At 36.4% G+C, this 15,322-nt stretch overlaps 1 protein-coding gene and 1 long non-coding RNA gene across 4 annotated transcripts in view; one reads left to right on the forward strand and one right to left on the reverse strand.

Moving 5' to 3' along the window:
• The window catches only part of LOC126480834 (peroxisomal acyl-coenzyme A oxidase 3-like), a 324,948-nt gene that overhangs the window by 301,652 nt on the left and 7,974 nt on the right, over positions 1-15,322 (forward strand). For both annotated transcript variants that reach the window (XM_050104178.1, XM_050104179.1), the window contains exon 13: positions 6,488-6,623. In XM_050104178.1, the coding sequence (XP_049960135.1) occupies positions 6,488-6,623 (136 nt within the window). The remainder of the gene's footprint in view (positions 1-6,487; positions 6,624-15,322) is intronic.
• LOC126480836 (uncharacterized) overlaps positions 1-15,322 on the reverse strand; it is a 48,894-nt gene that overhangs the window by 12,293 nt on the left and 21,279 nt on the right. The window lies entirely within an intron of this gene.

Genomic DNA, 15,322 nt, shown 5'->3' on the forward strand with positions numbered 1-15,322 from the left:
GATGAAGTAATTTTTTCAATAAACTCATTTATCGCATCAACTGTGTTTTTGCCTTGTTGGAAGCCAAATTGGTTATTTCAAATGATATCATTCTGTGAGATGAAGCTTTGTATCTGTAAAGCAGCAATCTTTTTCAATTATTTTTGATATGACAGATAGTATAGAAATGGGGCGATAATTTCCCATATCATCTTTTGAACCATTTTTAAACAATGGTTTTACTGCTGTCTATTTCAAGAGGTCGGGGAAGTAACCTTCCTCAAATGATTTGTTTATTATGAGAGAGAGAGGATGAGCTATTATGTTGTAAACTTTTGTAATTGCTTTTGTGGGTATCCCATCCCAGCCAGCAGAGGTTTTGTCTTTTAAGGAGAGTATGACAGTTTCAACAAATTTTGCTGATACTGTGTTGAATTTTTAAGATATTCACTGGCATTGCCTTTTAACCCAAAACTATTTACTTTCTGCTCATAATTTGCTATGTCTAAATTAGATTTTGCTTAATTTATGAAGTACTCATTGAAGCACTCAGATATTTTAGCTGGATTTACAATGGATTTTTCATTAAGTTTGATTTGTAATATGTCTTGTTTGTAATTTTGGATACTTAGCTCAGACTTAACTACAGACCCTACTGCCCTTGTTTTATTTTTCTGCCCTAGAATTAATTTGTTATTTGTCATTTGTTTTGAAGCTTTCACAACTTTTTAAAACATAGTTTTATAGTTCCTAACATATTTTACAAAATCAGGATCTTTGTTGTACTTCACTTCAAGAAAACTGTTAAAGAATGTAGTAAAGTTTTCATTTGTTGAAGCACCATCCTCGAAACACCACTTACCTTTACTTAGTTTCTCACAGACTATTTCAATATTTGTTTTATTGAAACTTCTTTTGATATAAGTTTTTCTTATATTATGTTTGTGAATTGAATTGAATTTTATTTGATCCTGTAAGATTACATTGTGTACAGTAAATGTACGTGTAATATAGGACATGTCAAAGTATTAACATTCTTTATCACTTATTTTTCTACACCTTTAGCTTACATTTTTATATCACTGATAATGAGTAACAATATATACAAATTTAATGGCATAAGTATTCTGCAACACTGTAAAACTCTTTTTCAACGAGATAGTCTTTAAGTTTCTTTGGAAAGTCATTGTGATGTACACTGTCTTGCAGGTTTTTGGGCAGCCTTCTTAGTAGTCTGATACCAGAGTACTCGGGGTCCTTTTTCTAGCATTGCCAGTCGGTGGGGTATGCTCTGTACTTCATTCTTCCTTCTTGTATTGTGGGTGTGTACACTAGCATTTGTAATCCAGTCCTCACTACCTTTTGTGATATACATTATTGTTTTGTAAATATACAACGATGAAAAAGTTAAGATACCTAAATTCTTGAAACAGTTTCTGCATGTTTCAGAGGTTTTTCTTCTTAAAATGGTCCTAATTGCTTTTTTCTGTAATGTGAACACTCGCTTTGTCTCTTGTTTGTTTGAGTTTCCCCACGCAGTCACTCCGTACTGTAAGTATGGTTCAAAAAGTCCATGATACACTGTACACAGAAGATTCTTGTCTGAATACTGTGATAGCTGCATCATTAAGAATATGACAGAGCTCAGTTTCTTACAGACATTATTAATATGTTTTTTCCATTTCAGTTCATTATCCACAAGAATACCTAAGAATCTAGCAGATTCTACTTCTTCCAGCCTTGTTCCATCAACCTCTAAAGCCATGTCTACGGCCTTTTCCTTGTTTTTAAACACTGCATACATAGTCTTTTTTAGATTTATAACCAGTTCATTTTCCAACAGCCATTGAGCTGTGACATTTGCAGATATGTATGCTCTTCTCTCAAGCTGTTCCATATTTTGGTCACTATTTAGTATTGTCATGTCATCAGCATACAATATTTTCATTTCTTCCTCCTCAACACCTATATCATTAACAAACACATTAAATAACAATGGTCCCATTACCGAACCCTGCGGCACTCTATATTTGATGGATTTGGTTTCTAATTGGTACGAGTTTCCTAATGATACATACTGCTTGCGTTTGCATAAGTATGATTTTATCCATTCACCTGGTTGCCCCCGAATGCCATAGTTGCTTAATTTTTGTTTTTGTCAGTTTTTGGCAGTGAGACAAACAAGGCCGAGTGATCAGAAAGTCCTAACTCTATACATTATCAAAGAAGTAATTTGTTATCATGTTGTCAGTGCATGTTGCTGAGTGAATATTTTCTCTGGTGAACTCCAAAAAATTTAGTTTAAAACCAGACTTTTTAATTGAATCAATAAATGTTGTTCATTCTTTATTGTCATTTGTAGTGTTTATATTTAATTCTGTTGCTATTACATATTTTTCCTCTTTTCTTTCTTTAGTTTATCTAGCAAGCACTGGAATTTAGAGAGGAATGGTGTGACTAAAGCCCTTTCTGGATTTCTATAAATTGAAATGATTAACATATTAAGGTCTTTAAGCTCTACACAACAGCTTTCAAATATACAATCTTCATTTAAACAATTAAAATATGTTTTCACTTCATAACTTACAGAAGAGTCCAGGAGTATGCGGCAACCTCCGTGAGATTTTTTTCTCCCTGCAATAGCTGCTTGCAACATTGAAATATTCAGTTTTATTTAAAATGTTTATTGCATTAGAGCTAACCAAGTGTTCATTTAAACAAATAATTTTTATGTTTTTACATTCTGAGAGAAGAATTTATAACTCATCAAGTTTGTAGCTTATGCTGCTGGAAGATTTAGATTTCAAGCCATTTATATTCCATTGCATCAAATAAGAATTTTTGCTTGTTTTAATAGTATTAAGCATACATTTTTGTAGACCCCCTTTAGCAGTTTTCTTTTCAGCTAAGAGGCATTTTTCTTTTACATCCCTTCCAGCAAATATTAGTTTCCCTTAGTTTTAATGATTTTACAAACATCCATAAACATTTTGCTGAAGGTCATCAATCCTAGTCCTTTCAAATGCAGTCCATCCTTGGCTAGACATTCGTTGCCCAAAAACTTATTTGAGTTTATAAATATAGCACCTAGTCTGTCACAACACTCATTAATTCTGCAACTGATTCGATAGATATAACTGTCACTCATCGACCTCCTGTTTATGATTCCACTGATCACTATCCTGGAAGCAGGGTAAATTTTTCTGGCTGATCGGATTATATTTTTTGATTTTAATTTTGTCTCCGCTGTATCCTCGGAGGGAATTTGTCCCAACATGGACCAAAACAGCTTTGTAATTTTTGTTCACTTCTTTTTAGATGTTTTCTCTTGAATTTTTAATGTTTTTAAAATAGTTTTTGAGCTGATGGGGCATAATTCCTGGACGGACTTCAACTTCACAGGTTGGCACTACAACATTTTTCAACATGGAATCACCAATTATGAGAAATTAATTTTCAGCTACACTTTTAATACTAGACTTCTTTTGTTTTCGAACTTTTCACTTGTCCATTTATACATGGTATTTATGCCTCTATGTCACACTTTGTTTTAATTCAAGTGATGTGAAATGCTCGTCTTGCAGGGAGCTCGTATTTATATCCCTCTGCAAATGGAGTACTTCCTTGTTTGCATCAATCATTTTTTGGGATTTGTTTGAATCGCAGTTTCCTTCATGAATAAGATCCACATATTCATTTCTAGACATCAGTACTTCTGATCGTCATTTTATTGCTTCACAGAATGCCTCATTACCACATCTTAAAACATTTGTTATTCCACTTCCATCAGTTGTGAAGAAGCTTCACAACTGTTTTGAGAATAAACCTCTTAGTTCATAGCCTTTTCTGGTATGTGCCATTACCCGCATCACTGCTTCAGTCTGTCAGTACGTATCTGAAGTTTCCAAATTCAGTTGGAGTTCTGTGCAAGAGTGTAGGTTTGTGTTCTAACCCAACAGACACTTCTAATCTGTCAGGAGTGTGCGTGGCAACTGATAATCCTCTGTGGATAGAAAGATATATTCTGAAGAATAATTTTTGATGTCATCTCTGCTGCAATATTTGTCCTCAGACCATCATTTGAAAAATGACTTATATGTTTTGAGACAAAACTTAAAATGAGATGGTAGTAAACCGATATTATTTTTGCTTAGGTGACTTGTCATTTCCAGAAATGTGTTACAGGGATGTGTACTATAGCTATGATCGGAATTGTTCTTAAAGGTTCTTATTTTCGCCTTTAACAACTTGTAAGATACATTGTGTATCATGTTGGGCAAGTAAACATTCAGTATTTGCTGAAAGTTAACTTCAAGTACAAATTTTAAATTTCCTATTCCTGCACCTAATAAAATATGTGATTACACTTGTATACAAAGGATGAAGAAATGTACTTTTGTTATTTTTACATGTACTGTATGTCTTGTTATATTACTTCAGCACTCGTATCTAGTTGTTCCATTTGCTTAGTCCTCCAGTCCCAGATGGTAATTATTGGGGCTGCAGTGATGTAAAAATACAGACTTTATCATTTTAGACTAAATATAATGCCTGAATCCTTTGGCTGCATATTTTGTAGATGCCGTGTATTTTCTCACAGCTTAAAATTTGTTTGAATTTTACATGAAAAGACTGAAAATGTCACCTAATTTGCTGAAAATTACTGAATATCCACATATTGTAACACCTACTGAAAAGGCAAAACTTCAAATTTGTTATTGATTTTAATATGATGAACAGTTTTCTGTTCATATTAAATTCTTGAACTGTGATTCAAACAATTTTTATGATGATTTGATGCTGTCACATATGTTGAAAAGGTTTTATTCCTTGGAAAATATCTTTTACCTTTAAAAGCATTGATGGAAGCTATCACACGATCTTAATATAAGCATCTCAAAATCAAAGTACTCAATATAATGTATCAGATTTGGAGTGATAAATCGTAATTAAATATTGGGTTCTGCTATAAAAGTTGTTTTAAATTATGATTGTGCATTTAAAAATTGAATAAAGCAACTAAAAAAGTAAGCTGACAATAAGAGAAGAAAAGTTCTTGAGTAAAATGTTTTGGTCTCAATTTTTTCTCATTTAGTGTTAGTAGTTTCGGTATTTCTGTTAATTCAAAGTTAGAGTTAACTCATTAATAAAAACAGAAATTCTTCATCTAAAAGTGCTTTCATTTATACAACTTACCTGTTTATTAACCCTTCAGATCATAAATCCCGTAAAGGAGACAATTTGCTGTTCATTCAGAACTAGAGGGTTAATGACATGTTTAGAAACACAGAAGTCTTTACTTTTTTTCCAACTTACGTCTTTTCTTACCCTTGAGATCTCAGAATTTGTCACAGAAAAATACCAAAACATGTCTGAAAATTAGAGAAATATCAGGGAATTTTGCATGGGTAAACTTGTGGCAACCCTTTCATTAGTGAATGGAAATATGCAGAATAAACTAGTTTATTCATTTTTAACTCGCCTATAGTAGTAATCATGCATACTGCAAAAATAGCTGAACAAATGCACTTTGTTAATTCTAAGTTAATGCGTTTCTAATTAAAGTTGTGACCTGTATGTCTTCTGAAAAACTTGACACTTTCTACTTCTTGTCTTTCATTATTTGAAAACGTATTCTGTGAAGCTCTGTGAGAGGTACTGAACTGTATGTACTGATTTTTACCAAAAATTCAATGATAATCCACATGCCTTGAAGCATCTGGTGGTGATCTTGAAAATCTCATTAACTGCCTTCTCAGTTAGGGAACTGCTACTACCTATTTTTTATTTCTGTCTTGTATCATTTTCAAAAAAGTACAAAATTTGTGTCTTCTCAAACCACAAGTTGGAGATTGTTTCTGCTTATCAGAAATAGCAGAGAACCCAAAATTGAATCCTATGGCACACCATGTCTGATTGCTTCAAATTATTAGTGCCTATAGTTATGCGACTGACATGGAATTGATACACATTGCTTTCTGTCATTCATGTAACATTTAACAGGATTCTGTTTACTTTTTGTATACCATTGCAGTACTGCTTTCATTGGAAACAGTTGTTTACGGACATGAGTGAAACAATCTTCTTCATTATGAAAGATCTTAAAATCATTTAGTAATGAAATTGATAGCCATTGTAAATTACAATTAGACAACATGATCACAGTACGAAAAAAATTATCAAAAATGCTAAACAGAAAAGGAGAAATTATTTAAATCAGTAAATTCTTTACTTAGAAATAGTAACAATGAATTTACATCTGTTCAAGTTTTAATATTACTTCAGTCAACATTTACAACATCTTCTATGTGTAGAAATGATGTCAGGATTAAGCTCCTTACCAAAAGCACTTTAGCTCAACCATTGTAAAACAAGTGTAAGTCACATTCTCATGACCCCTTCCTTTTTTTCTAAACATGGCAATTTCAAATATGTGTATGTATTGTGTACTAGATGTTCATTTTGTTTTTCTTTGATCCTCAATGCAGTAAAAATTCTTGTGTTACAGCATTTTATTCTTTCAAAGTTTTGGGCCTATGCTTCATCAGACAGGGTTGAACCTGCACTCAGGGAAGCCCTAACAAAACTGTGTTCCTTGTATGGAACATGGAGCTTACAGAAACACACAACAGTTCTTTATCAAGGTAAGGCACAAGTCACTTTCAGTGAAACACTTTTCAGTCTCATGTTTAGATAGTAACAACGGGGTTCTGCCTCTGATGTCCTTACATTGTGAAATCAGGGTCAGTCATACATCATCTGATGACTCAGAGTCTTAGATCCTTTTTCTGAACTTCCATTTGCAAATTGTTCTGTAACTGGAAATGTATGTTCTGTCTCTGATGAAGAGTGATCAATGTATTATACACTCCTTTTATTTTAGACACAGTCACATAATATGATAACAATCATAACCAGTTTCAGCAGTGCAGAATCGATCAAAATTTTATTATCTCATTATGTAAATACATAAATGATTGATTTCACATGTAGGAGACTTGCCAATACAAGTAATATAATTTGGAATAACAGCAGTATGAGTTAGGGTAAATTGCTGTTCTCCATAAAGAGGAGGCTCTGACAGGCCGACAGCCACACACAAAAAAAAGTTATTTGTCAGATTTAGAAAACCACACAGACATTCACACATTCATTACTCATATATACATGACCACCATCATTTTTAGGTGCTGAGATCAGACTGCAGTGAGCAGTAGTCGTGGCTGGTGTCTGTAGTGGCTGTACAAACAGACAGGGGATTGAGAGGCCAAGGGATAGCAAGGATAAGATATACAAAGAAATATAATACTTTCCTTCATAAACACACTATATGTCATCATTTTTTGTATCTTCTGTGTAAATAATGTGTCATTTATTAGTGTTTGCCCTAAGAAACTGAAAGCTTATTTGTGATCAAATACATAATATTTTGCATAATATTAGGAAACTGTTTCCTATTTAACATGGTTATCTATTTATTTATGTGATCCTCAGGCCTTTGTTGCATGGATGGAAATGGAACTGAAGTGAACAAATGGTGAATATTAAGTCAGCAGTATGAAACTGAAAAACGATCGACATCTCATATAACTGCCCAGTTGATCTTCACCAAAACTTTGTAAACTGTATGTTCCTTCAGTGCATTGTGATTTTGTATTGCAGCAAACAGGAGCCTGACAATTACTTGTGACAGGTATCTAGGCTATTTCTCTGAACCACAGCTGCAGCTCTTCCACCAGTATCTTTTTTCCCCAACGTGTGAGGGGAAAATCAATGTGCATTTGTGACTGTGGAAGAATTTAAAAATATTTTTTTAATACAAGAAATCTACACCATCATCATTTACTGACTCATTTTCCAGGTGTGTTGTACCACTGCTCATCATCATATATTTTTTGTGCCTGAACAACTTCTCCCTTTGGGCATAGTAAGGTGACCCAAGACTGAATCGCCTATTACAGATGTAATACATACAAATTTTTACTGTTGTTTTTTAAATAAAAATTTGTAATATTCACAGCAAGTAACATGACAATACCAGCTAGAAGCTGCTTCAGCCAGTACTTCCATGAATGTGTGAGTCATCTGTATGTGAACTAATTAAAGCAGTACTGGCATTGCTAGGATGGGACTCATGACTCGGTTCAGTTAAGATGTGAAATCTATTTTTGTGGCAGCAGGTCAAAAGTTGTAATGAAGTTTAGAAGAAAAGCGCCAAATGTTTTAAGTGTGTTATTGTAGGTGTATACCTACGTGCTCATCTTGATGTCATCATAGTTTTGTGTGAGTGGCTATGCCAGAGTGTACCTTTTGCTCACATGGAAACTCCATTGCTAATTTCACTGTTGTAGCTAAAACTTTGACTCCCCTTCAGTCATTTCCCTCCATAAATGCAGTCAAGTTCCAGCTGCCAGAGATGGCAAATCATGTGTGTGTGAGGTGTGCTTGCTTGTATGAATGAATGTGTGTTTGTTTCCTTTTCTGAAGAAGGTTTTGGCCAAAAGCTAAATGTGTGTCAGTCTTTTCATTGTGCCTGTCTGCAACTCAATGTGTCATCTTTACAGTCAGTAGGAATCTTATCTTTTACCTTATATTGTTGATATTCCAACCTGGAGTTTCCATTGTTTTAATAGTATGAAATGCACAGATTGCTACTCACCACACATAGGAGGCACTGAATGACAGGCTGGCACATTGAAAAAAGACTGTTAGATATTATCAGTTGTCAGACTAAGTCCTCTGTCAGATGTAGATAAAACACAACTGTACACACACAAACACACATGACTCACACACGTGTGGCCAATGTCGTCTCCAGGAGGTAAGAGCAGACTGTGAATGTGTCCGTTGTGAGCAGCGATCTTGGCTGCAGTTTCTAGTGAGGGTACATGAGTGGCACGGGGCAGTAAAGTGAAGGGATATTAGGGTAGGTGTGGGGGTAGTGCCACTTGTGGAAGTATATGGCAGGGACTTGGCGGGAACAAGGATGGCAGGCCGGTATATGCAACATTGGGAGACTGTGCTGGGGTACGGAGAAGAGGAAACTAGAGAAGGGGAAAAGACTATGTGGATGTGCTGATGGGCAGAAGGCATATATGGAAATGGAGTGGGGGGTAGAGATACATGGAGGACAGGAAATAGCTCAGGTTGAGGCCAGGAGGGTTACGGGAATGAAGGATATCTTGTGGGGAGAATTCCCACCAGCTTCATTCAGAAAATTTGATGTCAGTAGAAGGATACAGACAGCATAGGCTGTAAGGCAGTCAAAGTCGAGCACACCATGTTGGGTAGCATGCTCTGGAACTGGGTGGTCAACTGGGTGGTCGAGCTGTCTCTTGGCCACAGTTTGGCGGTGGTTGCTCATGTGGACAGACAGCTTGTTTGTTGTCATATGCTTGTAAAGTGTCCCACAGTGGTTGGAGCATACCCATGTAGAATGCTGGAGTTTGTAGATCCACCTGGTTGTGTTAACTGTTGACTCTACCTTTTGCTGAGGAAGGAGATGCTTGTGCCAGAATTGGAGTAGGTGATACTGGGAGGATGTACTGGACAGGTCATGCACCTCGGTCTGTTGGGCAGATATGAGCCACGGGGCAAGAGATTGTGAGCAGTGGTGGAATAGGGACAGACAAGGATATTACGTAGGCTGGGTGGACAGCGGAATACCACTGTAGTACCTGTCTTCAGCATACATCTAACCCCTTCCACACTCCCAGTCCAGCCCCACACATTCTCTCTGTCCCACTAGCACACCTGCACTGTCCTTTCCCTTTCTATGCTTCTCCCTCCTCCCCCCCCCCTCCCCCCACCATCCCCTGCCTGCTACTAGCAGCATTACATCCCAATGCTGCTGCACCTAGCAGCCCATCATCCTGTCTCCCACCATGCATCAACACTTCCCATAGGCAACAATACATCATCTTCCCTGCACCTCTACCCTTCTGTTCCTTCCCTCTTCATGCTGAACCCTCCACTACTCACTGCAGATGAGGTTGCTGCTCATGCCAGACTTTGTTTGAAGTTGAGACTTAGCACCTGGAGATGACAGTGGTCGTGTGTGTGTGTGTGTGTGTGTGTGTGTGTGTGTGTGTGTGTGTGTGTGTGTGTGTGTGTGTGTGTGTATTTTGCCTACATGTGATGAAGAACTTAATCTGTTTGCTGATAATATCTAGATGCTTCCTCTATGTGGTGAACAGCAATCACCTAGTTCATATTGTTGTCATGCTGTCCAAGATTTTCCATGATATGATTTTGCAAAGCTGTGTTATTCAAACCATAAAGTCTCATTTCCTTATACCTCAACATCACCTGATTTAATTTAGCTACATTATATTATGCCTATTTTTATGTTCATAGTATAATGTCTTTTTCAAGATCCTATGCATTCTATTCATCTGCTCCTCCATATTCTTTGCTGCCTCTGATATAATTACAATGCCAATGGCAAAAGACAAAGTTTTTATTTCTTCTCCCTGAACTTTGATTCTCATGACGAATTTATCTTCAGTTTCCTTGACTGAGTGCTCAATGCACATAACATTGAGATCATATACAATGCTGGCTCACGCAGTTCACATTTAGAGCTTCCCTCTGCTGTCCTTATACTCATAACCACAGTCTGGTTTCTGCACAAGATGTAAATTACCTTTTGCTCCAAGCATTTTATCCTGGCTACCTTCAGAATGTAAAGAATGTATTCCAGTCAGCATTATTAAAATGCTCTAAATGTAGGTTTGCCTTTCTTTAACCTACATTCTAAGGTAATCATCATTTATTTCCTTGCATGTTTATACATTTATCTAGAATCCAAACTGATGATCTCCCACAGGCTGGTTTCTGCCAGTTGTTCCAGTATTCTGTAAATAATTAATGCCATTGTTTTCAACCATGACTTATTAAACCAATAGTTCAATAATATTCTGTTAGACCTGTGCACTTTGGAATTGGTATTATTACATTCTTCTTTGAGTCTGAGGGAATGTAATCTACTACAGATGCTTTGTTTCGACTTGGTATTTCAGTGATCTGTCAAATGCCTCTCACTGTATCATATCTCCCATTTCCTTTTCATCTCCTTCATGTCCCCTGTCCATAATATTGTCTCTAAGTTTGTTTCTCTTGCAAAGTTCATTTATATGTTCCTTTTCGCTTTCAGCCTTCCCTTTTTTTCATAGTATGTGCTTGTATTCTGACCTCTTAATATTTGTATAGGCCTCTTTAATTTTCCTGTAGATGGCATCTATCTTTCCCCTAACCATATGTTCTTTTAGAGCTCTCCTTTTTCCGTAGCCTTTGCCACTTTACTGTTTCGTGTTTTCGGTCAGTCTCATTTTTCCAGATGTCTGTGTTCCCATACATCAGCTTCATGTGCTGCGTTTTTATATTTTATCCTTTTATCAGATAAATTGTATATCTCATGTGTTATCCAAGAATACCTGCTGGGCCTTGTTTTTCTTTGCCTATTTGATCCTCTTTTGACCTCATAATTTCATCTCTCAAAGCTTATCATTTGTCTTTTGTTGTTTTACTTTTCCCTATTTCAGTCCATCATTGTTTACAGTTCTCATTGAAACTGTCAGCAACCTCTAGTTCTTTCCACATATCCAGAGCTCATCTCCTTAATTTTTTACTTTTCTGCAATTTCTTCAGTTTGAATCTGCAATGCACAACCAATTAATCATGGTCAGACTCCACATCTGTCCTTGAAAAAGTTTTACAGTGGAAAATCTGCTTATTTGACATCTTTCATGCTATTACATAATCTGTTTGACACATCCCAGTGTCTGCAGGTCTCTTCCACATTTATACTTTTCTTTTGTGATTATTAAACTAAATATTAGCAAGGGTTAAACTGAGACAAATTCGACCATGTTGCTTCCCTTTTCATTTCTTTCTCCCTAGTCCATGTTCTGTTATTATTATTATTATTATTATTATTATTATTATTATTATGTTTTCCACTATCAAATCCTAGTCCCCCACTACAATTAAGTTTTTGACTCTCTTGAATACCTGAATTATTTTTTCATCCTACCATACATTTTTTCAATCTTTTCATCTTCTGTGGATCAAGTAAGCGCATAAACTTGTATTTCTGTGATTTGTATGTATCTTGGCTATGATAATATGTTGTTGAGTGTTAATTTACTAACTTTCTTATTTTCTTATTAATTATCAGGCCTATTCTGGTGCTATCCCTACTTGAATTTTTGTTGATAACCTGACCAAAAATTCTGTTCCTCCTGCTATCAGCTTTCAGTAATTCCTATTATACTTTACTTAAGCCCCTGCATTTCTTTTTTTCAGTTCTGTAACCTACCTACAGAACATCAGTTTCAAATATCCTGATAACATCCTCCTGAGTAGTCCCCCCTGGAGGCCCTTATGGGAGGACTATTTTACCTTCGAAATATATTTCTCAGGAAGATGCCATTATCATAAAGCCACACAGTGGAGCTGCATATCTATGAGAAACATAGTGGCTAATATTACAAGGCCAGATCAGTCAATCACCCACACTTTTGCCGCTGCAACTAACAAAAAGGCTGCTGCCCCTTTTTCATGTACCATACGTTAGTCTGGCCTCCCCACAGAAACTCTTCTTATGTGGTTGAACCTACAGTACAGCTATTGTATTGTTCAGAAATGCAACTCACCCCATCATTGCAAGTACTATGGTTTGGGGGTGGGGTTTAACATGGTACTTCATGAAATTTGTCACATTTGATGAAAGGAAGGAAGTAGCATACAGCTTGTCATTAAGACCATTACAGTGCAGCGACATGATGGTTTTTAAATTATATGACCATTAATTTTCATGCACCTGGTAGGAGACTTCAAAATATTATTGAAACCCAACAATGAATTCCAATTAGCAAGCAGTTACAAACTTAACAGCACTAATGGCCAACTGGAAAAGAATAAGCTAGACCTGATTTGGAATACAATGTGGTTTGCTAATGAAAGTAAGTGGATATATATTGTTGTTAGGCTTCCACTAGAGGCTACCTTATATATAATCTGTGAAGGACACCAAATAACTGAAAAATATAGAGGGATGGTAAGACAGTTGGCATCACAGTCAAGAATTTTGACAGAGCTTGAAAAACTCATCAAGTGGTGAAAACAGCCTATTGAGTAGACATAGAATCCTCATGAGACTCTGATGCCACCAGAATTTCCACTGTGACCACAGCAGTATGGAAGAATTGATAAATGCAAGTTTTACAGCAAACTGTATTTGATAGTAGCTGACCAACTATTATCACTGTCAAGAATTTGTGCTGTTGATCTCTCTGTATAGAAGGTTGAAGTTATCAAATACATAAAATGTATATTATCTTTATGTATGAGGTTGATGTTATTAAACATATAAGAACTGGTAAGAACTGATATTCTAACAAAGAAGTTTAATTCAACCTGCTACTGCAGAATAATACTGCAGCAATAAAATACAAGCAAAAGAATGACACCAATATAAAACTTTATTTTTGAAGGAAATGTGCCATTAACAACAAAAAAACACAGTTCACAAACAAGCATTTGCTGACAGCAAAATGAGTGAAAGGCTTTAGGACAAAGATTATGCAATACTTCATAACAACAAACTGCTTTTGATGAGCATGTCATCATTACCCTTTACATTTCTAAAAGGAGTGGGAAAGTGTTTTGAATGGTGGTTTGACAAGTGATACTTTCAAAGAAAATTTACTTTTATGCGAGATGAATTGTGTTATGTGCGAGAATGTGCAATGAACTTCTTAAATCATGGAGTGTTTTACTCTCACTCAAAAGTTAACACTTTGAGGACCAGGTACTTAGACAAATTTCAGACCCAGGAGACCAGCCATTTATGTTATAATTTAAAATTTTACTGGTACTGTTGTGTTTGATATGTCTTAAAGGGTAACACACACTAAAAAAGACTGAGCTTTCAGGTTAGTGTTTCATATTTTATTTTAGTTATTTTGTAGAATACAAATTATACAATAACAATGGCAAAAAGTATAATTATACTTAAAAAAAGAGTGTGAGGTGAGTTCTTCAGCAATTTCACATGTAATTGGACTTTGTTTGGAAAAGTTGAAGTGCTCTACAGAACATGTAAGCAGCCCACATTTTGCTGCACATCAGAGAGCTGTCCAAATGCGTTGTTTTTTGCTGGGTTTCATTTACTAAAGTACTGAGAAGTTCTCCATCAGTGTATAAAACCTTTGCCATTCAGGAATTAATAAGTTATACACCTCCAAGAGAAAGTATATTGTTACTTAACATCGAAAAAATATACTTACACCCAGGGTAGAGTGTATTATATTAGGAAAAAAACTGGGATCTTTTTTCTTTCTTGTCTGTGTGTACACCCTGATAAACCATTCCTATATCACTCAATACCATTGTGAAACAATGGAAAGTTCAGTTTGAAACATCAACCATATCATGAAAAGGATAGAGTGTCACTCACCCTAAAGATGACATTTTGAGTTGCAGATAGGCATGACGAAGAGGCTGTTACACGTAAGCTTTTGGCCAAAGCCTTCTACAGGAAAAATGCACACACACTCATGCAACTTCACACATACATGACCACTACCTCTAGCTGCTCTGGAGGGTGATGTGAGGATTGGGGATGTGCGACAATAAGGCATGGGAAATCTGTTTGTGGCCTAGGTCTGGGGGGCATACTGTCTGACTGTGGAGCCCTTTGTGTACTGGGCATGGGAGTTCTTGTCACTGCAGACATGCCGTCCCCAGGTGGCCAGGATGCATAGGAGGGATTTTTTGGTGTGGAAAAGATGGCAGCTGTCAAGATGCAGGTAGTGGGTGGGTTTAATGTGGACAGAGGTGTCCATCTACATCAGAAAGGAGGAGGTCAACATCCAGAAAATGGCACACTAGATTGAGGAAGACCAGGTGAAGCAGATGAGAGAGAAGGTGCTGAGCTTGTTAAGGAATGAGGATAGGGTATCTTGGCCTTGAGACCAGATCATAGAGATATGGTCAGTGAATCTGAACCAGACTGGGGTTTGGGAGACTGGGAAGGTCTCCACTAGATGGCATATAAATGGGTCAGCATAGTAGGATGGTTTGTGGGTGTCCATGGCTGTGCCACAAATTTGTCTGTATATTTTCCCTTCCTTCAGAGAAGAAGAAGCTATGTGTTAGGATAAAGTTAGTAAGTTGTATGAAGAATGAGGTTGTGGGTTTGGAGTCTGAAGGATGTTGGGAGAGAGAGTACTCAGCAGCAACAAGATCATGGGCATGAGGCATATTAGTGTATAGTGAAATGGAATCAACAGTGATAATCAGGGATCTGTGAGGTAAACGGGTGGGGATGGTGGAGAGT

Source organism: Schistocerca serialis, chromosome 5 (genome assembly GCF_023864345.2).
Source record: "Schistocerca serialis cubense isolate TAMUIC-IGC-003099 chromosome 5, iqSchSeri2.2, whole genome shotgun sequence".
Classification (NCBI taxonomy): domain Eukaryota; kingdom Metazoa; phylum Arthropoda; class Insecta; order Orthoptera; family Acrididae; genus Schistocerca; species Schistocerca serialis.